At 39.9% G+C, this 22917-nt stretch overlaps 1 protein-coding gene across 1 annotated transcript in view; it reads left to right on the top strand.

The window, feature by feature from the left end:
- PAX3 (paired box 3) overlaps positions 1–22307 on the top strand; it is a 95449-nt gene extending 73142 nt beyond the window's left edge. Inside the window, exon 8 of the mRNA XM_023761773.1 lies at positions 19977–22307. Within this exon, the coding sequence (XP_023617541.1) occupies positions 19977–20243 (267 nt within the window). The 3' untranslated portion in view covers positions 20244–22307. The remainder of the gene's footprint in view (positions 1–19976) is intronic.
- Positions 22308–22917: the final 610 nt, after the last annotated feature.

The raw sequence follows: 22917 nt of genomic DNA, 5'->3' as shown, positions 1-22917 counted from the left end.
TGTTTTTCTAATTTGCATTGGACTATGAGCTTTTCTTGAGAGATCATATTAATAAATTGCCTTATAATTGCATGTCAGAGGGTTGGTTAAATTTCCTACATGTGGCATCTGTCTGGGGTTGACATTATTAGCAGTTGTTTAAATACAGATCGCTTGATTTTATTAGAGAGCTCTTGGCCCAGGTGGTGAGGAGAGCTGCCCACTAAACTTGGAGAAATGTCACAAAGGGGTGGCAATCTATAATTGCGATCGAGAATCTCTTCGGGGCTGAGAGTGAGAGTTTTAACAGCTTTATCTTTCCTTAACCGCCTTTTTCCTCTTGGTGGTTAGAAAAACAGAGAAAAGCTCAGAATGACACAAATGAAAAGTGAAAAGACAATTATAGTCAATTACACACTAATCAGTGACTATCACCGCTGCCTAAGCACCAAGAGGGCATTCTAATAGGCAGAAAATGAGATTTTAATGGCACAAAGGGTGGCCAAAATAACGACTCATATATCTTTGCCTTCTTCGTTCTCTTCAACTTGTGGTTTGCGTCTTGGGAGTGGAGTTCCTGGGCTCTGCACAACAGTGATAACTCTGAGCAGCTAAAAAGTTCAAAGCCGTTGGAGTTGAAAAGAATGAATAGTAAAGGCAATGAAATAAACATTTCTGCCTAAAGGCAAAAGTTCATAAATCCTTTTTTGTAACAGTAAATGTAATTAAGTTTCATAGATTCCTATAGCACATTCTGGGATAAAAAAAAAAGAAAAAAAGAAGAAGAAAGAGGTGGATTTAAACCTCAGCTGAAAATAACAACATGAAAACAATAAATGTGCTTCCTACTGAACTTTAGTGCATTTAATTTCCAAGTGCTGGCATTTATAAATGTGATTCTGCATGAACATCTTGGACTTATAGATGCATCATTAAATGCTCAAATTTATAGCATGTAAACATCTTCCACAGTTTAGAAGTAATGTCAGAGTTATCTCTGCAGTTTTAACATAAGTGGTTTTGGGCCATGGAAAAGCTTTTTATGAATGTGATTTGATTGAAAGTTTTAATAAAAATAAACTTTAAGCCTAACTACTTCTGGAAGGTGAGACCCAGGATTGTCTCAGTATTTTTTAGTGTTCAACCATAGTAAATACAAGGACAGAAATCTCTATTCTATCCGTGAAACTGCTAGCTTTTAACAAGTGTGTCACCTTGCATTTTCTAAGAAGGGTATTTTATTGCATTATATAAGCATTACAAAAGTGGAATTATTAGCACTTGACCTTGAAACTGTTAATCCTTGATTTTCAAGAAGCCTGGCTATGATTCCGGACTTGGCAGTAGGGTGGGAATCGTTCCAATATCAAGCAGTGGAAAATTCCACAGGCAATTTTTCCTGTATTTCTTTACTATGCTCCTATATATTATGTTAATCCCTTCCTTAAAACATTGCAAATACTCAGGATATTTTGCATTTCTGCCATACATTTCTGTCTCAAACCACCAATGTGAATGCATGTTGTCTTAGTTCTGAGAGAATCCCCAAAGAATTAGGAAAGTAATATGAAGCTTCTTATTTCCTCACACAAAACTGAAGAATGAAAGTCAACATCTCATCAAACATCTTTGCAAAATGAGGGACTAGAAAACTTGGGCATTAGAACTCATATTTTTACAGCTTTTGGGATTTATCACTCCTCAGGAATACCTCTATTCAAGCAAGGGAGAGGTATTCTTGTTTGTGGTTATCTGGCTTTATTAAAAATATTATGAAGAAAATTTGAAGACAAAAGCCCACGTCAAACAGCCTGGTTTACCTGTAAGCTAAAGTAGAGAAAGGGTGGTGACCCTTTAGTCTTATTGCTTATTTTATAGAAGAGCTTATTAATATATTAGACCATATAATATTAAAATAAAACTAATCTTATTAATAGCTTTCTTCTTTTCCTTTCACTCTTCCACTTCCTCTTCCTCTATCTGGACATCTAAGATGCAGACATATCCACTGGAGGTTCAGAGAGCTCATGGTCACTGAAGGCCACAGGGCTGATAGTGAGAGAATTGGGACTAGAACCTGGGATTCTTGACTTCTGGTCTAGATCTTGTCCATTTTAGTCCATTCATGGTTGAATGGAGAGGAAACAGGTTTTATGAAAAATAAAGGCAGGGGTCTTCAGTCATATTTTAAAATCGTTTAGTAGAAACTAGCTTTCTAAACTTTTTGGGGTTCAAGTTAATTTACACTCTTTGTGCTAATACACTCCTTGCTTTTTATTTTTGCTTTACACATTTTTTTCTATCAATCTTTGAACTTCCACTAATAATTCAGTATGCTTATTGTAGAAAATGCAAATCTTTTTTTCCCCCAAGTTTCTTTAGAGTAGAAAACATTTACCCTGGGCAACCACTGCTAATATTTTTGCCTATTGCCTTCTAGCTCTTCCTTTTGGGTCTTATGCTCTTAAAAAATTATGCCTGAGATAGTGGTGTATATAACTTTGTATCTTGTCTTTTCTCTAGCTTTGCATTTCTTTATAGACCTTTCCCTACTTATGAATTTAAATGGAATTGGAGCTAAAGTTATTTGAGTCATTATGATCAATTCATTGTAGGATATTTGATCTGTTAAAATACATGTGCCTTTTATTTGACTTTTTTCCTAGTGTCATTGAAATTGATGGGTCATTTGCCATTCAAACTTGAAAATCATGAGTTAGAAGGTGTGAAACTTGTTTGATGGGCTTTTTCGTTTCTTGTCAAGGGATTAATAGATACCTTGTTTCTCTGTATGTGTTGACTGTAGTTGCTTTTTTGCGTGGGAGGGGTTGTTTCTAATCTATCTGTCCCCTCAAGCAAAGATTCTTCTAAAGCTTGGAATCAAAGTCATTATCCAAGTGTTTGTTGGATGCCCTCAGTCCTTCACTCAGGGAAGGTCTCAGCTTCGAGAGGGGTGGGTTTGTGAAGCAGGGACTCAGAAGGCCACACCTGCCCAGATGCTGATGTTGTAGCAGCAATGGACTGACATGCACTTAGGACATTATAAACCTCAGAATATTGACCAAAATTCTTAGAAACTTTGTTCATATCTTTCCTCAAGTTCTGAAAGGGTCTGTGCATCACTGAATTGCTGGCAAGTTTATCTTGTTCTGAGGGAATCAGTAACTATATCTGGGAACAGTCCCACTTATCTTATGGAAAAACTGAGGCCAATGCACACAATCACAGAAATGACAGGGGAGTTATCACCAGAGTTAAGAGCCAAACCCATCTCTCTTCCCCGTGTTACTAATTCTTCTATAAACGGAAACTGCACACTCCACTTGCTGAGGAAGCACAACATCCCAGAACGTTTTCCACGGGCCCGCCCTGGCACTGATGCTCACCCTGATGTTCCCGTAGGCATGGCTGAAAGGCTATGAATGGGAGTGTTTGGCCTCCCATTGCCTCAAAGACTGGATCTGTCCGGGAACTTGAGGCGAGGTTCTCAGTGATGGGTGAGGGAGAGGAGAGGCTAATGACCTCAACACTTTCTGCTGTCTCTGAATTGTATTTTGTTTGAACTACATAACCCTTTTAGGAGATGGGGGCTTATATAACGAAGGACAAAACACCTTCTGAGAAGAAAACCATTCAATTCACTCTAGAGAGGAATTTCCCCGCGGTACCTGCATTCTTTTGAAAGGTTGTGTTCTCTTGGTGTGAGACACTAGAGAAAGAACACAGGGAAACAGAGACAAAGTATTTCCCCTCTACACCCAGATGGAATGTTACCAGCACCTTCCTGCACGTGCAGGAGAGAAAAAGGAATGTTGACTTGGACTAGGGAGGGCCAAGGAAATACTACCACATGCGCAAGACACGAGACTAATTAACATGCTCTTCTAATTAACTTCCTTTGTGAGAAACACTACCCTCACCGCCCCCCCACCTCCAAAACACACACAGCCAAACCGGAGAAACAAAACCTATTACATTAACAACCTTTTATTGTTTCATGCTTGACCCCCACCCCACTTCTACAAACTCCACAGTGTTTGGTGACAGCTTCTAACGATTTCTTGAGTGACATACAGTATCAGTGGGTTACAGGGAAGCTTTTTAAAAATTGTTATGTAGCATACAAAAATGGGCCACTAGGCTGCATTTAGGGTTCACCAACCATTGCAAATGATTCTTCAAATGTTTTGGGTTTGGTAAAACCTAAAACACATTTTGCCAAGTACTTTTCCTCCTTAATTTTTCAAACTGCGTATTTTAGGGAAAATTTGACCCATATGGTTTTGATTCATTTACTCATATCATTGACTTTTTTCCCCCCTTATGGAGCCATTTGATATCCAAGAAGCTTTCTGAGCCGTTCTTATGTTCATTTTAAGCATTTCCCTTCTTAAAAAGAGGAAGTCCTCTTTGCAGCCTCAGAGGCCATAAATTTCGAGTACTCTCTCAATTCAGCAATACTTAAGAATACATTTGGTATAAATCTGGATTATTATGAACACATTTTATGTTTAGAGCAGATGGGCAGATTTTTGTTTCTGGTTTATGGGTGAAACAAATGACAAAATAAGAAAATAGGCTTGAATTACAAAAAAAGGGTTTTGTTTTGGGGAATGTTTAACTGTTATTAATAAATCCCCCTGGTAAGAGCTATGCTCAGAAGCCTCATTTTAAAGTTAGTCCAGGTCTTGGATAAGATGTAATTGAATAACCAGTACACCTGTCCTATTTCATGGGTAATCTACTGAGGAAAGAAAAAACAATCTCATAAAGATTTGTGGGCCAGGCTTGAAAATGCCCGAATGTTTGCTCACTACTCAGCAACTCAAGAACAAAGAGGAGGTCTGCAGATCTCATCAAGTTTACCAACCATTCATCTGCTAAGTCTGGTTGAATCATCACAGCTTTGTGGGATGAGACACAGTCTCAGAAATGAACTCAAGAAAGAGCGGAGAGATCTTTATATAACGAGATCGTGGTTAATGGTGGAAGACGCCAGGATCATCTTTTGTTCTTATTCACATTTCACACAAGAAAACCTTTAACTCAGCCACCCCTCCAGTTGCTTTTAAAGAATAATATTAAAACCAAGATTATTAGTGTGTAATGTATGTAAATTGCATATTTGGTGTCAGCTACGCTTATTAGGCGGTTTCTCCATTTCATGCATATATGTATTAGACTGTTGTGGTTCCATTTCAAATTAGATTTCAATTGCTCAGCACAGTTTCTTTGGACAAACATTTGTTCATCCTGAAGCTTATTAGGGAGAAGCCTTTAAGTGTGAATATGTGTACACAAAACGCAAGACTCCTTTTTGACTGTGCTTGTCATTTATTGGACCACAGTGTTCACAAGGATCTCAAATTCCTTAGCTGCCAGGCAAGATGGTGGTTTTTTGTCCATGGAAGGGGTAAGGGCTTACTATGAATTAGCTTGCTGTGTGGATGGGGCATAGTCATTAAGAATGGTTGTGATGGGTACTTTCCAGTTTCATATCAGGAGACAATCATTTTCACTGTGGCATAGTCATTCCTTGACCTTATCTTATGGGGTTGAAACATGTCAAAGCAGTAAGATTTTCCCTTGTGGCAGGGCCAGCTCCTGGACATTTTTTGAGCATGCATCTAGATGCTACCTGATGCCAGGCAAGTTGTTTTGACCATTTCACATACAGGTTACAGATCCTGTGCCCTAGCTTACATTTACGCATTCATTCATTCATTCATTAATATATTTTTATTGATTTCAGAGAGGCAGGGAGAGGGAGAGAGAGGTAGAAACTCAATGATGAGAGAAAATCATTGATCTGCTGCCTCCTGCAGGCCCCTATTGGGGATGAAGCCCACAACCTGGGCATGTGTCTTATCTTGGAATTAAACCATGACCTCTTGGTTCATAGGTTGATGCTCAACCACTGAGCCACACTGGCTGGGCCCTCAGCCTACTTTTATCATCATGCAGAAGCAGACAAGCAGATGGCCTGTCACCAATCATTTCCCAACAGAGGCACTTCCTTCCCTTCACACTTTCCAGAAAGTCATCTGTGGAAGGAAAAGGAAGGGTTTTGATTAAAGAGATTGGTCGGTGTCCATCAAAGCTTGGCCAGAGAGACATTTTCGTGCAACAGTGGCAGCCTCTCCAAAGCTTGAGTCTCTTTCTGTTTCATTTCTAAAGCAGTTCATGAGCTCAAAGCCAGAGCCACAGGGGCCTGCCATGTTTATGAAGGCTCAAGGATGTTTATGACCATAAATGAGCCCATTTCAGCTTTACCGGAATAACCGTGGGCCACTTGCGTGTTTCCATTCGCCATATTAGGTTTCGAGATGTTCTCTCTGTGGTGAAAACAGTGCTGCTAATCCACTTGTTGAATCGATGCAGACTGTAATTGACTTGGTGCCATTGGTTTTTCCCCGAAGGCTGTGGTTGCTACCCTTAAAGAATATGAGGAGAGCCCTGGTTTATGTCAGCTCTAGCCACAGCCTCTTGCGTTAGTTACAGATTTGGAGAATTGTGAGCGAAACAACTACTTGGCCAAAATCTCCTTTTTAGAGAAAAGGAGGGAGCGGCAGCCAGTGATTGAATCTTACATCATGTCACTGAAATGAGCCACAAGAAAACCTTTCTTGCTGAATGAAAATTCCTTGGTGTCTGCTGAATCGATTTAAATAGAAACTCCATCAGCTACTTTCTCCTGTACACTGGACAAATCAAATGCAACAACCCCATCACTTTTAGGTCTATCTGAATTCCTTTAGCCACTGAGGAGAAAAAAATTAAGGGTGATTGCTTGGTCTATAACTAAGCTCCTAGAATAAAAGTTTTTCTTTGTCCTCAGTAATACACAGTAAAGCTGTGCTGGATTCTAGTGTGAGGCCAGTGGTCTGAATCAATCCTTTATTACGGGGTTGGAATGCAATGTAAAGCTTTTTAATTTATTACTGCATTTGCAAATGGCAATATCTACAGAAATCTGAATACTTGCATATTTATTCAATTAGGGGATGAATGTGTGCTCTGTACTACAGACCAGAAGACTGGATTCAGTCCTTACTTGTGTACTATTTTTTTTTGTTTGTTTTCTAAAGAATCTGTTTCTGCAAAACAGTCTGGGTTTCATCAGAGGTGTATATTTTTCAGTGTACAGTATAATATTTAAAAATTACTCTTGACATTTCGCTAGAGCTCAGTAAACTAGAATTTTGAAGATTAGTGATCCTATTGTCCCTACTGATCAATGGCAAAGATGGCAAATTGGGGACAGTGCACTTTGTAGAACCACAGAGTAGCCTTTCTACCTTCAGGGAATATTTCTTAACCGTGAGATGACGGTGCAGCTAGTCCTAAACACTGCATTAATGAGGGAGGCAAACATTGTTTAAATAAATCATTATCATTTTTTCTCAATCTTATGCAGCTTGCATTAGAAAATTGTATTAAACTATTGCATCTGTTCTGAGATTTAAAAGCCCTTCATAGAGCTGATCCTCTACTTATATGATTTCATGAGAAAATTTCTAGTTAAATAACTCGTCCAGGCAGAATTTCTTGTTTTAGCATCTGTTGATGTCACATTACTGTGCTTATACCTTGTTAAAACACATTCCACACTTTATTATAAAGTATCCATTTCTCCTTTGACTCTGAGCTTCTAGAGCAGCGGTTTTCAACCTGTGGGTCGTGACCCCTTTGGGGGTCGAACGACCCTTTTACAGGAGTCGCCTAAGACCATTGGAAAAAACATATAATTACATATTGTTTTTGTGATTAATCACTATGCTTTAATTATGTTCAATTTGTAACAATGAAAATACATCCTGCATATCAGATATTTACATTACGATTCATAACAGTAGCAAAATTACAGTTATGAAGTAGCAACGAAAATAATGTTATGGTTGGGGATCACCACAACATGAAGAACTGTATTAAAGGGTCGCAGCATTAGGAAGGTTGAGAAACACTGTTCTAGAGGAATGGTACTAGGTCATAATCATCTTTGAACATCCAGAAACCAAAATGTGTCTCATAATAAAGGCTTGTTCCCCAAAGCAGGCTCCTGGGAATAGTAATTTTGGGAAAAAAGGATTCTGAATCAACAGTTTGGTAGGTGTTACAAATTAAATTCCTTTATCTTTCAGAGTCTCAGTATACATTAGCCTACTGATGGCTCTGGCAAGACTTGCAGTATGGAAACATGTTAGTCTAACTTGGTGTTTTCTAATTTAACTATGGAGCCCTTTTGTTATCAAACTACCAAGTTTCGAGGAACACTTCCTAGGAAATGCTGAATGAAAGAAAACACAGGTGGAGACCCAACTCATGATTTGCCCATTTCTAAAATGGTTTCCTTGATTTTTTTCACAAGTGAATGTTTCTTTCTATTAAACATCTGATGTTATTGTCTGCTTCAACATATTATCATCTCTCTGTATAGAAACTTTGCAGGAAAGAGCAATTTTAAAGGAGATGCTACAAACTTCTTAATAATGTTTACTTAGATAAGACAGATAAGGGAGTAAAGGAAAGAAAGAAAATTCCTGTTTAGTTAATTGATTGCCCTGTGGGTGTAACTCATCCATCTAAACAAGGAGCTTCAAGGTCAAAGGCACTAAATTGCGATACTTCTCAGCCTCTCACTAGCTGTGTGTCTTCAGACAACTTGCTTAAACTGTCTCAGCTTCTGTTTCATCTTCTTGTGAAACCTGGAAGATATTAAAAGGAATTGTTCTATAGGGCTATGTTGAGAAACACAGGAAGCTTAAATGCTGTTTGATCAAGTAATAATACTGTTTATTTTTATTTACTTAAAAATATCATGTGAACCTCAGACAAAAACATATACTTTTGTTTGTCCCTGATAAAGAGCAAATGTGGAAACTGAATAATATCAAAGAAAGGCAGTTTCTTGGTGGACTGAAATATTTTCAAGTACTATTCCACTTAGGCATTTAAAAGAACTACGGACTCAAATTGTATGCATTCAGAATGCAGTGATTAGAATATGCCTGGGATATGATAGTCCCCAGAAATACAATGTACAAAATTGGTTTTGTCTGAGTAATTTAGATCCCATTAACATGAGAATCCACTGCAATGAAAACAAGAGCCAACAATCCTTTATCCCATGGGGCTAAGGATGGGGAGGAGAGAGGGTGATCATATTTATTGTTTCCTTTTTCTTTTTCTTGTTTTGATTTATTGAAATACTAGAGGCCCGGTGCACGAATTCATGCATGGGTGGGGTTCAGCTGGCTTGCCCTGATGGGGACCAATTGGCTGGCTGGCAGCAGGGAGGGGCCGCGGGAGGTTGGCCGGCCCTGCCCCTGATCGGGCCAGTTGGCTGGCTGCAGTGGGCGTCATAGTGACTGGTCATTCTGGTGTTCTGGTTGCTGGCTTTTTATATCTCTATATATAAAAGCCCAGCGACCATTAAGGCGGAACAACCAGAATGACCAGTCGCTATCACGTGCACTGACCACCAGGGGGCAGATGCTTAATGTAGGAGCCTCAGCCAGAAGCCAGGCTCACAGCTGGTGAGCACAGCGGCAATGGTGGGAACCTTTCTCGCCTCAATGGCAGTGCTAAGGAGCAGCAAGCCAAGCATTAAGGAGTGAGCAGGCGGGCGGTAAGGAGCTAGCAGGCAGGTGGTTAGGAGTGAGCAGGTGGGCGGTTAGGAGTGAGGGGTCCCTGATTGGGAGAGAGATGTCCTGGATTGTGAGAAGCTGCAGGCTGGGCTGAGGGATACCACCCTCACCCTCCCTCACCGCCCCCCTCATGCACGTATTTTGTGCATCGGGTTTCTAATATATAGATAATATCACATGAATGTATTTTAAAAAACATACAGTCCAGGCATGGCTCAGTGGTTGAGAGTTGACCTATGAACCAGGAGGTCAGAATTTGATCCCCAGTCAGGGTACTTGCCCTGGTTGCAGGCTTGACCCCCAGTGTGGGGTGTGCAGGAGGCAGCCAATCAATGATTTTCTCTCATCACTGATGTTTCTCTCTCCTTCTCCTTCTCTCTTCCTCTCTGAAATCAATAAAAATATATTAAAAAACCCCACATACAGTCCAGCTTCTATGATACTAGATAGAGGATACATTGGAAGCATGATACTTACCTCAAAGGCATAGGATTCTGATGATTTTCTCACCAGCAAAGGATAAAAGTAGCTAAAACAACAGGTACAATAGAAAGGTTTTAGAAAGTAAAGGGCAATCTTAGTAATTTTGAGTTAATCGATTGGGAAACTCCTTTTTTAAAGCTTTTATCTATCTATCTATCTATCTATCTATCTATCATCTATTTATTTTTAATTCTTTATTGCTTAAAGCAGTGGTTCTCAACCTTGGCTGCACATTAGAATCACCTGGGAATCCTCCAGAAATTCTTTTTCTTTGTTACTAATGTTGTGGCCCCACCCCATAACAAAGAAACAGAATTTCCGGAGGATGAGGCCCAGAAATCAGGATTTTAAAAAGATTCCCAGGTGATTCTAATGTGCAGCCAAGGTTGAGAACCACTGGCTTAAAGTATTACATATAGTATTACTTATGTCTCCTTTCCCCCCCATTGGCCACCCCACTCTCCAGCATATGCCCTCCCCCTCCCCCCCCACTGCCTGTGTACACTGAGTGGCCAGATTGTTATGACCACCTGATGTTTGTAGGCAAATTAACTATAATTTTGCGCTGAAGATGCTAGAGGGCCAGACCATTATAAACATCTGAATAGCACAACATACCTAAGTATCGTTGCTGATCAAGTTCATCCTATCGTGTTGATGGCGTATCCCAATGGAGATGGCTTCTTCCAACAAGACAATGCGCCATGCCACGGTGCTCGTATTGTGCAGGAGTGGTTTCAAGAAAATGAGGGAGACTTTACCTTGCTTAGGTGGCCCCCACAATCACCAGATCTCGATCCAATTGAGCATTTGTGGGACTAAGTTAAAAGAGCCATCAGGCAGCTGGTTCCACAACCATCAAATCTCACATAACTGGACAGTGCTATTTATCAGGCATGGTGTCAGATTCCTTACATCACCTTTCAACATCTCGTGGAGTCAATGCCAAGAAGAATCGCCTCAGTATTGAAGACAAAAGGTGTCAGTATTGAAGACAAAAGGTGGCCCATCGAAGTACTGATGGGGTGGTCATAATAATCTGGCCACTCAGTGTATATTGGCTATGCTTATATGCATGCATACAAATCTTTGGTTGATCTCTTATCCCCCATCCCCACCCTCCCCTGCCTTCCCTCTGAAGATTGACGGACTGTTCAATGCTTCTATGTCTCTGGAAACATCTTTTTGATCATTAAATCATAAAGACTCTATTTTGTCTGATCTGTAGGAGCAGACAATTTCTGTAGATTAGAGACCTATGTAGCCTACAGAGAGTTGCTTGGGCAATAGGAGGCATAGCCACCACCCGATTTATGATGAAGGACACACGCACATTTTCTTCTTTAAAAGAAAGGCTGATGAAGAGGGAGAGGAAGAGGAAAGGGAGAGGGAGGAAAGGAGGAAGGGAGAGAGGGAGGGAGAGAGGGAGGGAGGGAGAAAGGGAGGGAGGGAGAGAAATATTGATCAGTTGCCTTCTGCATGCATCCGGACTGGGGATTGAACCTGGAACCTGGGTATGTGCCCTGACCGGGAATAGAGACGTGACTTTTCGGTGCTTGGGATGACACTCAACCAACTGAGCCACACCAGCCAGGGCAACAAAAGTACATTTTCAAGTGGAAAAGCAACATAACATCTTTATTGGTCCAGTGGCCCTGGAATTGGGTAAGGGGGGGAATTAAGGTAGATAGGATTTTAGATTAGTGGGTTGTAGCTTCTCATTCTTGGAAGACTGTATGGTCAGATGTTGATCCAAATCTGTCAAGTTGCTGCACGTTTCCATGGGTCTGAAGTGAATACTTACTCTTCTTTACCACAAAGCCTGTGAAACCGACCAGAAAACATTCCCTAAAGGATATGTTCATTCTTTTTTAAAAAAAATATATTTTATTGATTTTTTACAGAGAGGAAGGGAGAGGGATAGAGAGTTAGAAACATCAATGAGAGAGAAACATCGATCAGCTGGCTCTTGCACACTCCCTACTGGGGATGTGCCTGCAACCAAGGTACATGCCCTTGACCGGAATCGAACCTAGGACCCTTGAGTCCGCAGGCTGACGCTCTATCCACTGAGCCAAACCAGTTAGGGCAGGATATGTTCATTCTTGACATCTACTCATTCAATTAGTATTACTCGGTCTGTTCAGTTGCTCATTTCTCTATCCTAAGGACATATCTTCCTTCACATGAAGAGAAGGAAAGGGATGCTTCTCTCTTATAACCGTCAGGAATTTAGTAGGTGGAATCATGACTTTGACTCCGGGCAGCCACAGACATATTTGCCTCCTTCCCGCATGGTCTGAAAGAAAGAAAAAATACCCTTGTTGAGCTGAGCAACTGTTTTCCTCCTTAGTAGGTTGGGATGTCTGCCCTTCATGTTGTTAGGGTTTGGGGTGGAAGGGAAATTTTAGTGGTAAGGGAATACAGTGGAGCCTAATATCCCTCTGGTTCGGAGGGGGCAGAGTTGAGTCTCTTCTTTCTAAAAGGCAATGTGGATTTCTAATTCATTAAAGGTGTTTTGTTTGTTTGTTTTTGGTGAATCTCAGACAGCTGGGCAGTTAAAGGTCAGCAAGGTTTGTATTTATGAATGGTTATCGGGGCGGGGGGGAATAAGCCTTGTATTTCCTTGAATGCAGGTTTACTTTATGGGCAATTAGACATAAAGTTTTAAACACCATCTCATTGAAGCATTGTGGGATGCCCAAGCCCAGAGCTTTTCCCTTTCTAAATTTGTAATTTGAGGTCCCAAAGGATCAATTAATATTTAGCAAACGTGTCCTGAAGTCGTCATGAAATTAAACCAAGATATATGTTCGATTTTCCACAGTCATGTTTTCAGACAGGTTTTTGAAACGATGAAAGGTTTTAGTGCTTACCCTTTAAGGGCGCTACTGTGGTTGGGAGACATTTCCTGAGCCGAGAAGAGTTAACAGCAGGTAATGTCATTCCTCCCAGAAAGAGTTGGAGACTCTCGGTGCTAAGTGATGAATGAGGGTATCTGACCCACATCTGTTTCACATTAGAATGGAACATTGCCCTGACATCGTTAGGAGCATTTGTCAAGATTCCCTGGACAGAGCTTCTGTAAATTACATGCTGCAAATGTGTCAGGGTCAGATAAGAGGATATCATTAACTCCCCCAAGTTTACTCAGGGCTCTGTCAGTCCCTTCCACTATGCTAACAGCCCACAATTTTCCTTGAGCCGTTTTGTTATATTTTTCACTCATAGAGGAAAAAAAATATGTATGCTGTCCCCTCCCCCTAATATTGCACATGTTCTTTTCTCATAAATCATATTAATTGTAGACATGGTCACAAAGCATATTAAACGCAGGCATGCGTAAATGAATTAAAACATGTGAGAATTTTATTACGGCCCATGGTGGGTCTAACATAGTCAAATACCAAATGTATTAACTGGCATACTTTCTCATTTAGATAGAATAAGCTTTTTTTTTTTTTAATGGGCTTTATTTTATTGATAATAGATGGACATAATATGATAGTTCATTATCAGCTAGAGGTAAACTACACATATGGATATATGTCTGTATTCATATATACATACATGTTGCAAATCTTTTCTATGCTAATTCTTTGCCTATATTTATAATTTAGGCATCGTCCCTAAAGAATATTGCTACCAATTTAACAGCTTAGCTCTAGTGAGAAATAGGCATTCTAAAGAACTGATAAAGTATGCCGGAACCGGTTTGGCTCAGTGGATAGAGCGTCGGCTTGCGGACTGGAAGGTCCCAGGTTCGATTCCGGTCAGGGGCATGTACCTGGGTTGCGGGCACATCCCCAGTGGGAGATGTGCAGGAGGCAGCTGATCGATGTTTCTCTCTCATCGATGTTTCTAACTCTCTATCTCTCTCCCTTCCTCTCTGTAAAAAATCAATAAAATATATTTAAAAAAAAAAAAAAAAGAACTGACAAAGTAGAAGTGATTCACTAATTGGTCACAGGACTGGAGATGAAAGCATATGTGCTACCTAGAGTTTAATTGAGACAGCACTTACTGAGCTCTTCACAAATAAAACTTGCAAATATATGCAACATCTGAACCACACTTGCCTGGTACACACACTTTTTCATCATGCATTAAACCTAGCTACTTGTAAAATGTGAGCTAATGGTTAAAATTTTAAAATAAGGGTGTGTTTAGCCAGACATTTGACAGGCCCTGGTTTTCTCTCTGGTTAGGTAAAGGTCAGCCATGCCCTTCCCTGAACTCTGGTCTGGGTGAGAAGGTCACCATACCTACCTTCAGAGAAACTTCTGCCTTCAGGCAACTTCCCTCTCCTAGCTTTCAAACCGACAGGACCCGAAATCTAATTATTTAGATGCTAATCAAATGCAGGATAATTCCTAAGGCATTTGAATCTGAAGACAACATTTTCTGGAAAGACTCTGCTGTTCAAATGTAAGCTTTTCAGCCTCGAAGATGCAGTCGCTGAGATTTAACCATTAGATGACTTCGGTCGCACCCATATCGGCAAAAATCAGTTGGATTAACATTTGAATATATGTATATCTTTTTTGGTTCTGTAAATAAGTCATATCCAAATTAAAAATACATATAGTCAGTAAATTTGGAGGGATGAGTAGAAGGTTTAAAAAAAAACCCTTTTCTATCATACAAAGCTGTAATTCACAACGGTCATCTAAAACACAAATGTATGCTATTAAATATTAACTCAGAAGAACATCTGGTGACTAAAGAACAGAAATAAATAAATAAAGACACGAATCAGGATTTTTACTAACAAAAATAGAAGTGTCTGAATGTATACCATAGTTTGCTAAAGCATTTTAGATTTCTGATAAGCCCTGAGCACTTTCAACTGAAGGTAAAACCATAATGCTTACGCCAAGACAAATATTTTTCAGACACATTGTTTAAATGTAGATCTTAATTTGGCCCATAGTTTTTATCTTTTATATTTAATCTTAACAATAGGAAAATTCATTCAAGAGATATATGGCATGAAGCAATTCTAAAGAGTTAGCTTTTCCTGAACCGTACAATCTTCCAATCAAGATATAAACAACCTATTTGGAATTCTGAAATTTGAGAATGAGTTTAAGGAGATCTTCAGAAACTGTCTCTAATAATGTGAATGATGAAGGAATCAGCTTATGATTCCAAGGCTTTGGCTTTGTTTGTAAAGGTTATCCATAAAACAATTTAGACACGATATCTAGGAAATGTTTTTGTAGGTAACAATTTAAAAATATCCTTAATAGATGTCTTTTTAGATGCCTTCCCTAAGAGTTGTACTCAACTAAAAGTAAAAACTAAGTTCTCCTCATGCGGCTGGTGTTGCTCAGTGGTTGAGTGTCCACCTATGAACCAGGAGGTCAAAGTTCAATTCCCAGTCAGGGCACATGCCTGGATTGCAGGCTGGATCTCCAGTAGTGTGTGTGCAGGAGGCAGCCGATCAATGAGTCTCTCTCATCATTGATGTTTGTTTCCCTCACCCCCTCTCCCTTCCTCTCTGAAATCAGTAAAAATATGTTTAAAAATAAAGACTAAGAAAAACTAATCTTTTCTCCACATTCCTTTCCCAAAGGACAGAACCGAGATTTTCATCAAAGGACAATGTTTTTCCTGGTCCTTGTACTTCCTGGATTTACCTGGCATTTAATAATGTGGTCAGTGTTCTGTAGACAGAATTGAGTAGCCCTGAGTTTATTTTTTTTCCTTTGAAATAGTGTGTAAAAACCAGGCAATTTTGTTCCCTGCACCACCCCCCCCCCCCAAAAAAAAAATAATCAGGCAAAAATGCCATCCCTATAGTAGAAATAACTTACTGATGGTTTATGGGGGAAAAGAACACACTTTGCAAGAAAGTGAGATTTTATTTTATGTTTTTGAATTACAATTGCTATAGGAAAAGGATATATAAAAGAAATCCTGACAATATTCTAAAAGAGAAAAAAAAAGTATGACTGGAAGACATTCCAAAACCATATTGGGGGAATTCCAAGAATTTCATTTACCAACTTCTTTGTGCAGCAAATAGAAATTTTCATAGCTTCCCTTGAACCACATGAAATACAAAATAGCTTTTAAAGCAACGTACATAAAAGTGAAATGGGACCCTTCCACAGAGATTTGAGGTTTTAAATTATGTTAGGGGAAAGCAATATATTTTGTGTTTATGTATTCACTATTTTTTTCCAACAGAGATTTCATTTTTAATTTTTAAATCTATTAAAATAGGTATATGTCTCAAGTCTTATCAATGTGAAATATTGAAGAGAATTGCATTAGTTATAATTATTTATTACTTTTAATTTCAGACCAACTGTAGGAAAATATTAGTGCATCTTTCCCCATCCTCATACAGTTCGTGAGAAACAAATCACAATTACAGTATGTGATATTTACAGTGAGATAAGAGTTTGTGAGGGAATGTCTATCTCTCGGGCTCTATCAGGGAAGTCAAAGGGACCAAAGACAGTTGATCTCTGGTCCCCTTAATTTCTGCACATTAGCCACTGCAAGTATTGGGCTGCTGATCTCAGAGCTATTGCTAAAGCAGGGCTGTCACTAGCTTCCCAAGTGTGACAAGTGGCAGTACTGATAGGAAGAGCCAACAAGCTGCTCTTCTCTTTCCTTCACCCGGCAGCCATCCTTTCTGATTGGGTCATGCTCCCGGATGTCTTAAAGACACCATGACCTAGAACCTTTGAGGAACTATCTTTTTATTGACCTAGAATATGACCCTGAAAGATATCTCCCTCCTTCAATAGGTATGTTTCAAGGTCTTAGATGTAAATCCTATACACCATTTTCTTTATAAATTTAGCAGCTGCAAAAAGTTGCTCCATGAACATCATAAGCTGGTTTTTGCTTATAGGAAGGACTCATTTCTTCTCTTAGAATCTTCATGGTCCACCCTCCCCTCTCCCTCCACCCTGTGGTCAAAGTTATTGCTGCTTTCAAAGTTATGCAAACAAGAAATGTATAGCAGAGGATTAAAAAAAGTTTATCACAAAAATGTACATATAGCTCATGGGAGACTGTGCATGTTTTGAATAAAAGTCTGCTCTTACTCTCCAACTATTACTGTACGTAGGGTATTCCATTTCTTCCTTAAAGTGACATGCCATAAACTGAGTTTCAAGTATATATCTTCATGAAGGATGTATTAATTTAAAATATGCTCCCTTTTTATCTAGTACTACTGGATAATTTTCTTTATGTATTGATAGTTAAAAATTTGTTTTTTTCTAGTTTTTTTGTTTGTTTTGTTTTTACTTAGCATAGCTTATTTACAGTGAGATATTTGTACCCTGTATCATTATCCCCCTTTCATGAAAAAAAATATCACATTTTTTTTTTGTATTTTTAATCCTTCCTATCCATTCTTGCCCATTAGGCCAGTACACAAAGAAGTACCTCTGATTTAAAAAGAATGCATTTGATATCGAACAACTTCTATTTTACAGACTCTTTTATTGTAATAGACATACATAAATTTTGTCTTGAACTAAAATATTAAATAAATTAGTATTATCAATTGAAGTCTATGAATTTTCCAAGTATGCACTGTAAAATCGTCAATATATGCTCAAAGAAAGGCAAAAAAGGGGAAAAAATCCCATACCATGTAGTTGGAAGAACACTTGGGAAATAACTTCAATGCATTATAGGTTACGTTCAACTTTTAGAAATGAAGTAAATTCACTATAAACTGTAGGGTAGGTCCCTAAGGAAGCCCAGGCTCTAGTGGCTTTCCATTCTCCTGGAGCTGTGAATCCTATGGATTCTTACTTTATTCTGTGATTTTCACTTCCCCTAAAATCACCAATAAAACAAAACTATGCTCTGTTGCATATGATGTTTTTTTTTGGAATATACGTAATTTTTAGAGCTTGTTAAAAAGATATTTCACCACATAGCTCAAGAAAATCTAGGAATGGCTTTAAAAAGTTGGATATTATGACAAAGAAGTGGAGATGGGTAATCCACAGAAGATGGTTTCTCTCTCTCACTCTTTCTCTCTCTCTCTCTCTCTCTCTCTCTCTCTCTCTCTCTCTCTCTCTTCCTCCCTCCTTCCCTCCCTCATCTCTTGGGCTAATGGAAGGCGGATCATTTTAAAGCTTTATTTCAAGAAGACTTTGTTTAGCTGTGAGGATTATTCACGCCCTTCCCAAAGGCCATTGCGGCCTCATTGTTTTTTGGAATGTAATTTCTGGGATGCAAGACTAGTCTCTCCCGCCTGCCTTGCTGGAACCCTTAGATACCAGCTCCTAGGGCCTAAATTTCCTTGGGGGCCTGCACAAGGCCTGGAGTCAGGCATCGGGTTTCATCACTGCCCCTCCTCCTGTTCTTCTGGGTACACTTTAAGCTTCATGTCCTTCAAACATCGTAAAACACACCAGAGCTGTTATGGCAATACCGGGCCATTCTGGGCCCCTGCGTTTACATACGATGTAAGCAGGTGATATTTTGTAAGCATACGAGGCTCTACACCCAGCAGTTGATTTTTTTCTGCAATTACTTTTTGAGCCCTGTCACTGACTTGTATGAACCTGAGAAAAATCACTTCCTCTCTTGTGTGACAGGTTTCCAGCTGCAAAATTAATTATCCACTTACTTCTGAAACAAGGTGTTGTAAGGGTCAGCGAGCTTGAGTTTGTGAAACTTGTCACCGTGCTAATCTGAAAGTTGTTCTGTTATCACAGTTTGTTTTTTTTAAAGTTCTCTTGCTCTTTAGGGTTATTTACAAAACTGAGTGGACTTTTTATAACATGCTTGCATTTCAGGCTTTTCATTTAACACTTATTTATAGGGAAATGTTAGTTTAGAGAAGAAGTGGAAGACTAAGCAAGGCACATTTACCCTTCCTCCCTTCCTCCCTCCTTTCCTTCCTCCTTCTCTTCCTTTACTCCCTCCCTACTAGGTGCTAAGCACTCTGTTAGGTGAGGCTACTTCCCTCAAGTCTCTCACAGTTCAATGTAGGTGAAGTGAGGATTACAGGGTGGGAGGGGTGAGAAAAGTACAAGGAAGCCTCAGGGATGGAACAATTACTTGTAATTACTGAAGGACGCCCAAGATAGGGAGCAACTTTCTTTTTCTTTTTTTTTAAATATATATTTTATTTATTTCAGAGGGAAAGGGAGAGGAGAAAGAGAGATAGAAACATCAATGATGAGAGAGAATCATTGATTGGCTGCCTCCTGAACATGCCCCACTGGGGATGGAGCCAGCAACCCAGGCATATGCCCTTGACTAGAATCGAACCTGGGACCCTTCAGTCCACAGGCCAACGCTCTATCCACCGATCCAAACCAGCTAGAGTGGGAGCAACTTTCTTGAGAGGGAACACTTTGAAAAAAGCCACAGAGATCTCGAAACACAGGAAAAGAATTTGATTTGAATTCATTTAACTTTTTAAAAAAATATAAGCAAATGCCTTATACTTAAAATCACAGGTGAAACAAATGTAATATATGGTTAGACATTATTCTATGTGAACAGATACAATCTCCCCCTAGCTCTGTCCCTGTGTCCCTCCTTCCTTTCTCCTTTGAAATCCAGCTCCGCTTTTATCACTAGGGGCATGGTGTAATCTCTCTCTCTCCCCCCCTTCTTCTCCTTCCTTCATTTTCTTTTCCTTCCCCCCACCATGCCCTCCCCTTTCCTTTTTTCTGAAAGGGCAGTCAGATGTTATCCTTGAGCATGATGTAATACCTCTGCTACTTTGAATTCAGGTCACCATCTTCGGGACAGCTCTTTAACAGGAGATTTCCAAAGAAATCCCAATGGGACTTTTCCAGTTTTCTGTCAGCTGTAGGCTAGGGTCCTTCTCTCAGTCTCACGTCTTCCTAATCCACCTGTTTGTTTTAGGTAATGGGACTCCTGACCAACCACGGCGGGGTACCCCATCAGCCCCAGACCGATTATGCTCTCTCTCCTCTCACTGGGGGCCTGGAACCTACCACCACGGTGTCGGCCAGCTGCAGTCAGAGACTAGACCATATGAAGAGCTTGGACAGTCTGCCAACATCTCAGTCCTATTGTCCACCCACCTACAGCACCACGGGCTACAGTATGGACCCTGTCACAGGCTACCAATATGGGCAGTATGGACAAAGTAAGCCTTGGACTTTCTAGGGGGTATTTACGTCTGGAAGGGTACAAAATTCCAACTCTTCCTTAAGGAAAGGGAAGTGGCGGCCTGACTCAGCCTTGCATCCCAGGATCAACTGGGGCAAAGCCGGCTGAGGTTCCAGCAAGGACTCGCTTGTATAATTATTTTCTTAACAGATGTCAACAACATCTTGCGGTTATTAATTGCTGCGATGTGAAACCTGATTGCCACTAGGTAAAACACAAGGGTTGGCCAAAATGAACTAACACTTGGCATTAGAAACACATGTTCTTAATGAGGTCAGTTCAAGGATCATGTGGAGTATAATCCCAAAGACACAGAGTTGTGTCAAACTTGTCTCAGGAATAAAAATATTAGTCTCCATCCTTTGATACCACGGTATTAAATATGACATTGTCAGCCTGTAGCTGATTTTGCCCCTTGCCGTGAATTGTCCCAGCGTGACCTAAAGAGCTGTGTGTGTTTCCTTACAGGTGCCTTTCATTATCTCAAGCCAGATATCGCATAAGTGGACTGTCCACTTGGAGTAAAACTGGCCCTGTTTCCAGTCTCCACAGCCGAGACATGAAGAATCTCAGAAAAAAAAAATCACCCTCTCGGGGGGCAGTCTTGACAGGAGACAGAGGAGAATGATTGATTTTCTTTCTCCAGTAGTTGGTTTCAAATTCTTTTGAACATGCTGGACAAAAGCCGTGGAGAAAAGGAAGACGCAGATCAGTAAAGACAAATGCAACATTTTAAGGCAATGATTTAACATGGCTACATATCAAATATCCCAACATTTAGTGCTGATCATCAAGGAGCTAAAACATTCCATTTGTGTGTGCGTGCACATGTATGTATGTGTGTGTGTGCACATGTGTGTGTGTGTGTGTGTGTGTGTGAGAGAGAGAGAGAGAGAGAGAGAGAGAGAGAGAGAGAGAGAGAGAGATATCTATCTGAATTGGTTCAGGCAAGCAGAATGTTCTAAAATATAGTCAGAAAATTCTCTAAAGTATAACCTTGATATCCAATGCTGACACTTCTACAACTTTTAAGCTGCTCACTTAATGAAGCAGGCATGGAGGAATCCTTGACTTTTACACACTGGAAATTGATATACAAATAAATGCCACCATTTTTAGGAAGATAGACTAGCTATAAAGGACCTCCCAAATAAATTATTTGTTCTCTTATCCTCACTTGTACTTCAGTTGTTACTAAATGTCCCAGAAGGACACATCTTGCTAATGGGACCTGGGATAAGGGGAGGAAAAGCCGGTTTTCCTTCCCAGCGTGGGAGAGGTGTGTGTGGTTTTCGCAATTCAGTTTCACGTGGAAGCCTACCTGGGCGGGGAGGGGGCGGAGAATTGAGTGCATTCCCACAGCTGCTTATCAGTGTGCAATACTGTGTACCTCACGGACACCTTGGCAATGCCAGGGTCATAGATACAGAATCAGAACTATATTTTTGCAGGTGCTTTATTTTCGCAGCCCGTGATTCCCTGTGGTCAAATGCAGAGATATTCGCCACTTGCTGGACAACTGACACCCGGCTCGCTCCTTTTGACTAGAGACCATATTGGAGAATAATGCTTTTAAAATGACTATGTTTACATTCTTCTCTTTTCTAGGAAAGGCAGGGCAAGAGCAGAAATGTCCACGTGGCTCTCCTGTACTTTTAAATTATACAACAATATCCAATATGAAAAGATTCTAGAAACTGAGGTTTACATATGTTATTGTGGTGACATTGTAGAATGTCAATAAATTTGTTTTTGGAGGTGTTAAAACAAACAGGCAGGGGGAAGGCAGTGTTATTTATTTCTTTCTACGCTTGGAATCACGAACGAGGTAGGCACAAATACATTCCCTTTAGCGTTAAGAACTATGACATAGTGAGTTAGTGAGACTAGACATAGTCCCGAGTTTAGTTCATACATTGGTCTTAGTGGGTGATGGATGAAGAGAAGATCTATCTTTGTGTTGCAGCCTCAACCAACAACAATGTGTTGTAAAAATGTCTTTCATGTAAAAAGTGCAGTAAATATTTACTATTTATAATGAATAAACAGTTATGAAAACTTGCCCAACACTGATTTTTTTTTTGCGGGAACTGGTGAATGTAGTATTAATAAAAACTTGGAAATGGGGAGCCAACAAAACATATACTTCACTCCTAACAGTGCCTTTTAGATTAGATAATAACATGGACAAGTAAAGTCACACGACCCACAATAGTGTTTTCTTGAAGAAACTTGGTTGCACACACTTTTAAGGACCGAAGTTTGTATTTTCATAGATGTGGAACGAAGTCCAGCTACCTCTCTCCTCTGTTCTCTCAGAGCTCTCCCAGCCCATTACTGGGAAGCATGCTTTCCCCCAGTGCACCTCACTTCATCTTCATCTCCCATGGTCACCTCCAATGAAATTTTGATCGAAAGCTGTCAAATTTTATTTTGTTTTAGAAGCTTTCTTCACTCTTCATTAAAAACATTACTGCCTATTTCATTCATTTTTCCTTTCTTCTTCCCCCCATTTCCTGCCTCCCTCTCTCTTTCCCTCCCTCCAACACTTATTTAAATGCTTATTTTATGAGAGTCTAAATGTGCCATCATGGTTCTTGGTACTGGTGTTTTAGCTTATAACCTAGTGGTTAAGGCAGAGGAGTAAATACATAGTTGTAATGAATTAGGA

This window comes from Myotis lucifugus, unplaced genomic scaffold (assembly GCF_000147115.1).
Source record: "Myotis lucifugus unplaced genomic scaffold, Myoluc2.0 scaffold_3, whole genome shotgun sequence".
In the NCBI taxonomy this organism is placed as follows: Eukaryota; Metazoa; Chordata; class Mammalia; order Chiroptera; family Vespertilionidae; genus Myotis; species Myotis lucifugus.
This window is presented reverse-complemented; position numbering and strand designations above follow the sequence as displayed.